The sequence below is a fragment of the Geospiza fortis genome, unplaced genomic scaffold, assembly GCF_000277835.1.
Source record: "Geospiza fortis unplaced genomic scaffold, GeoFor_1.0 scaffold97, whole genome shotgun sequence".
In the NCBI taxonomy this organism is placed as follows: Eukaryota; Metazoa; Chordata; class Aves; order Passeriformes; family Thraupidae; genus Geospiza; species Geospiza fortis.
The window spans coordinates 3,796,608-3,802,299 of record NW_005054343.1 but is presented as its reverse complement, the minus strand read 5'-3'; the positions used below and the strand labels follow the sequence as shown (position 1 = coordinate 3,802,299).

Here is a 5,692-nt window from a genome sequence, read left to right as displayed (position 1 = left end):
TGGAGCTGGAGGAAAGCAGGAAAGCTTCTCCCTGTGCAGCTGCCTAGCCAGCACTGCCAGTGAGGGCTGAGTGTGTGCTGCAGCTGCCTTTGGGCTGGTGGGAGATGACATTCCTGGGTGTGTCTGTGGTGTTCCCAGAGTGTGATGTCCCGGCGGCAGAGGCCAAGGGCAGCGGTGACTTCGAGGGGCAGCCGGCGGCGCTGGACACGCAGCTGCTGCAGTCCTCAGCCTCGCTGGACAGCAGCTCTGTCCTGCCCAGCACCTCTACCTCCTTTGAGCCCATCAAGCCCGAACCCACAGGAGGTGAGTATGCTGCTTGTTTTGTGTGTTGCTCCAAAATCCTGCTGCTGGGGGTGAGGGAAAGGCTGCTGGGCCTGGAGGAAGGAGCTGAACTCCATTCTGCCTTTGCTGTCAGCCAGAGTCTGCAAAGGATGAGTAGGCATTGCCCTGTGAGGCTGCCAGGAAACATGGTGACAAGGTGACTGTGTCTTGTCTAGTGTCCTGCTGCTTTCTGTGACATCAGTACTAGAAAATCTGCAAGGGACACCCTCATGACACACATCTCTGCTGTTACATGTGGGGTTATTCCCTTTCAATCCTTTCTGTAGAGTAAGGTCCTATTTTTGAGACTGCATGAAGTTACAGAATTTTCAGCCACCACTGAAAGCACCTTTGTAACTCGGGGAGTTTTCTGTATTAGGAGAGCTCTTGTCTCCCTTTTCCTCCTTTGCTCAGGAATACTTCATCTGTCTTTAGTGACCTTGTGTTCTTAGTGACCCTGCAGTATATATTTGGGGAGCTCCTTGATGTGCTTTAAAAAAGGTACCCTGGAGCTTTATGCTAGGAAATGGCAGGCTGGCCCAGGGAGAGAAAAGCATCTTCTAGGTAAGCCACACTGCTGGAATGTTTTGAAGCCCAACTTCCCTGCAGAAGCACTCAAGGTTAGTTTATCGTTAGAAGAAGAAATCTTATTCAAACACAGCTCACCCAGTGCTTTTTTCACTTCTGCTGATGGCCTGTCTCAGAGCAGCATGAGCTGTGGAGTCATCGTGGTTGTGGAATTAGGCCTTGGATGTGCATATATCTTATCACTGTGCCTCTCCAAAGGCATGTCCCCATCCTACACAAGGTAATCAGGGCAGTGTACTGGGTGAGGTTTACAGACACAGCTGCTGACTGTGATAACATGTTCATGTCCTAGGGCTTGGACAAATTTATTTTAAAGTAGTGGAAGTGGAGCTCAAGTGTTTTGTTGCTTGTCATTGCAGCAGAAATATCTGACATGGAATGTGGGAACAGAATTTCTGGATGACTTGGGTGTGTAAGGAGCACAATAGCTTTGTGGGTGATTCTGCTGTAAAGCATTTCAGACTCTTCATGTAATGATCCAAACCATCTGGTTTGTTGTATTTGCAGTACTGGAACTTCCCAAAGAGCTGTCAGAGATGTTTGATCCAATGAGAGGTACGTTCATTCCCTGACCACAGCTTTTTTCTGTGCCCATCTATTCACAGAAAAGGGACAATTTGTTTGATTCGCTCCCTTTTGGATTATTTTGTGGATGTGGTTTTGTAAGGTGCTTGTGGTCATTGGTGGCTGCTGGCCCTCTACTAAAGAGTAGGTAGGCACTTCTAAAACTACTGGTTTCTGTATGTATTTTTCTGTCTCCATGTTTCCAGCAACCTCTGTTAGATGTTGCCTGCAGTGCACCAGCAAGGGCTTTCCTGTCCCCATGCCGACGCTAATCCATGTTCAGCCTTTCCATGCTCCTCCTTCAGCTTGTCAGCAGTATGGAAAAGAAAAATCCCTGCTAAGTCTTGTTTCAGCTTTAGCTGCCTAAGGCTAATCCAAGCAAATAATCTGAGGAGATAGTGTTCTCTCTTCTCAGTGGTGGTGGTGAAGGAGCTGGTAATTTTGGAGCAGTAGGGGAGGGAGATGCTGTTGCTTGTATTTGGAGTTCTGACTCTGCTCAAGGAATATCTGTGGGTTGCTGCCTAATGGTGGGACAGACTCTGGGTTAAGGGCAGAAAATGTGAAAGAGTTTTGTGTGACGTAAACCTACACTGGGAAACTTTATCAGTACATTTATTTCTCTTCACTGCTGGCCAAATACTTTGTAGCCCTGCAGCCAGGCAGGGCCAAGTACACCCAAGCACTTCAAGGGGATGTACAACAGCTGTCCTTAGTTCCATGCTCTAGCAGATGCTTTTGTGAAGGTGCTACCTTTGGGGTAAAAATCCCCACAGACCCAAACACAGACACATGTGAGTCTCCAATCTGTGTGCTCTTAGCCCTGGGCTCCACAGTCAGTCTGGAGAACATCCTTCCTCCTTGCCCAGCACCTCTGGGGCAGATAGTGGATGAAGTCTTGATGGTCTCTAAGTACATCTGAAGAGTAAGTTTGAGTTCACAGTGTGAGATATAAACTGCTGCAAAGCCCCAGCCATGTAGGAGATCTAACTTACCCAAAGTACTACTGTGTCACTGTGTGGATGCTATTGTAAGGGAGGTGTTTACTGGCCATGGTAAAGTGTGTGGTTTTATGGAGTATTCTTCCCAGTTTGGAGGGTGAAGATAAAAAATCCAGGAGCAAAGGACGAAACAGAATCAACAGCTACAGAGGCCACACTCAGGACTGGAAGAGTGCAGCACAGCAGAGCTCAGAGGAATGGTCCTTGCAGCACACTTCATGCAGCCTCTCATCCCAGTAATGTTGCCCTGGCACTGGCAGCTGCTTTAAGGCTGTGCAGTCTAAGCCACAGGAGCTGGAGTTCTGTCATAGTGTTTTGTGCTGGAATTACTTTTACTACATGGTTTTATCTCTTTTAAGCACAAGCTTCCTTTCACTGCCTGCTGGACATGCTGTGCCTTAGCCAGAGAAGGGATAACAAGGGTGGGGAAAGTGGGGAACTACTCAGGAGCAGACCAGGAGAGCAGACTGTTTTGCAACCATGCTTGTCTCTTCCCCAGAATGTGTGAACTCTGAGCTGCTGGAAGAGCTGATGTCATCTGAAGGTAAGTCTCAGAGTCTCCTGTCATGGTGTGGCCTTCCTGGGAGAAAGACCATGCTGTGTGACTTCACCCACTGGTAACCTTGTGACTGTAGACTCGTCCTCATCTTTTCTGGGCTCTGGACACAGACTCAGTTCTCACTGTCCTGCCAGTCCCTGAGAGAGGTGTGAGACCCAGGAGTCTCTTCAGTTCTGTGAGGCTGACTGAAGCCACCTCAAAGACTGTTCCTGTGAGGTGGCTGTGCTGCTCAGTGCCATTGGCAGCTCTCAGCTGGGGTGGGAGTGCTGAGTTTTGTAACCAACCCTGGGCTTCTCTTTCCCCAGTGTTTGCTCCCTTGCTGCGCCTCTCCCCTCCACCTGGAGATCACGACTACATCTACAACCTGGATGAGAGTGAAGGTGTCTGTGACCTCTTTGATGTGCCTGTCCTGAACCTCTGACTTCTCAGTGCGGCTGTGAGCCCTGCAAACACGGACTGTTTTGTAACTCTTTGGAAAGTGTCTATTTTTGGATTCTTTTTGTGCTAGAGCTCGATGGCCGAGTCATTCAGAGATGCTCTCAAATGGACTCAGAACCAAGAGATGTGGACTTGCAGGCTGGGAGCCTCCCTGTAGTTTGCTTCTTCCTCTGGTGCACGTGCAAGATGCACGTGCAGCTTTCCCCCCGCATCTCTCCACTGGATCCTGGGCCTCACTTCAAAGGCTCTGTGTTTTGAGTGTTCCCAGTTCACTTGCAGAATTTGCCCACGTGCCTCTCTGAGCTTCCTCCAATCTGCATGCCTTGGTTTTTCCTGCACTCCCAGAGGCACTTTGCACCTCCTAGGTACCAGCTGCTACAAGGAGCCCCAATACCATGATCAGTTCACAAGCCCAGAGGTTGTTTGTTAGATTTCTTTGTGTTAGTGGTTCGGATTGGGGTAGTTTATTTCCAAAAGGCATCAAGAGGAAAAAAAAAAAGGCACCAAAGTGTCTATTTCTTCTATTTCTTTCAGTGACTTCAGACCAAGCTAGTATGTTTTACAAAAAGCACTTTTTTTTAGCCAGCTGTGCCTCCTAATGGGATTCAGGAGCTGAGTGCTCCTTGTAGGACCCAGGAGCACTGAGCCTTTCCCTGTTGGTGCATCAGCAGGAACGTTGGCTCTGCTTTCACCAGCCTTCTGATGCACAGCCCCAGGGGCTCCAGCTCCTTGTCCAGCAGCTGTGCTGTTTCTACAGGGCTAAAGCAGAGGTGCTGGTATGGTTTTGTTTTTAATTTTTGGTTTTGCCTGACTGAAGAGATGTTTCAAAGGATAAGACTGCTTCAGCTGGTTCCTGTAAGGTACTCCAGGGACATCAGAGCCTGCTCATTCTAGCAAATAGCTGGGTTTTTCCAATCATTGCACTTGAACTTGCAACTGTCTGAAAGGTGACCAAGCAGTTACAATTCAGTAGTATTTTGCTGTGACAGGTTATGTAGGTGTTGTCAAAATAGTGAGCTTTTTTTACCCCTTTTTCTCTCAGGATCAGGTTTTCTGTATATTTGAATTTGCTCCCTTAGTGCCCATACCCACACTCCCAGTTCCTGATCCTGTGGCAGGTCTTTACCTACTGCGATGCTTTCTCTGCATCATTTTTCCTCAACATTTTCTTCATTGCTTTGTAACGGAAGGTCTGCTGTTGGCTTCTTTAGGGTCATCAGCTGGTACCAGGCTGGGACCTTGTGCAGTTTAATTGGAGTAAAAATGTCCTTATGGAATTTGTATTGTATTTTGCAAGCCCCAACTTTGGGTTTTGGTCAGGTCCTGTGAGTGTCTTTAGTTTTGCACATCTTCCTGCCACCACAGGGGAAGCAGGTGTCCTGCTTTTCCTGCTCTGCAGACTGCTGAACAGAGAGCCAGGCCAGGCCATGGCTGGCTGCTGCAGATAGGGAGCTTCCAGCCGTCCACTTAAACAGCTGATGTTTAATTTCTCTGCGTAGCTGCTCACTGCCTGTGACCCACGCAACCAGCTGCAGCACCAGCACTAAGGGATGTAAAGTATCAAGAGCCTGCAGAGGTGAGAAGAACATGTGCTTGGGACCTGTGTCCCTGGAGTGGCTCCTCAGGCCCTCTCATTTTGCATGGGACTCCTCCACAAGGACTGTTCATTTCTGCAGTAACAAAGCACTGGCAGCCTCTTTGGGGAAAGCATGAACAACTCAGGAGGAGCAATGGGACGCGAGTTTGGCAGCTGCTGCTGGCAAGATAGCTGAGGTGTGAGAGCCCTCTGGGGGCTGAACTTCCAGCCTGCATGCTGCCTGTCCCTGAACCTTCCCCTCTCCACATGGAAGCTGACCAGAATCCCTTGGTCCTGCCTGTTCACAAGGCTCCGTGGCTTTGGTGTAGCTCGAGCTCTTCATGTACTGCCTGGCCCTTGCCCTCCTTCCCAGTGTTCATGTCCACCACCAGTTAGACGACCTCCCGAAAAGGATACCTAGAGAAAAATCTACAGTTGCAAATGAACTTTTGATTCATATATAAAGATTATTTTTATACTTTTTTTTTTTTTGCAAGGGAAGAAAATTGCCTGTCATATTTGTACAGAGTGTTCTCTGACGTGAATAAACAAAACCTTTCCAGAGTTTCTCACCTTGCCCCAGCCTGTGCCTCCTCTCTGCCCTCGCCCAGGGGATGGGGTTCCTTTCCCGGCAGGAGGCCCTGTCCT

General features: G+C 48.8%; 1 protein-coding gene across 2 annotated transcripts in view; it reads left to right on the top strand.

The window, feature by feature from the left end:
- Positions 1–5,621, top strand: part of LOC102032445 (transcription factor E2F4) — a 10,294-nt gene extending 4,673 nt beyond the window's left edge. Inside the window, exons 6-8 of one of the 2 annotated variants that reach the window (XM_031058439.1) lie at positions 1,417–1,464; positions 2,971–3,015; positions 3,336–5,621. In XM_031058439.1, coding sequence (XP_030914299.1) covers positions 1,417–1,464; positions 2,971–3,015; positions 3,336–3,451 — 209 coding nt within the window. In that variant the 3' untranslated portion in view covers positions 3,452–5,621. The remainder of the gene's footprint in view (positions 1–1,416; positions 1,465–2,970; positions 3,016–3,335) is intronic. The other variant, XM_031058440.1, reaches the window with a different exon arrangement.
- The last annotated feature ends 71 nt before the right edge of the window (positions 5,622–5,692 follow it).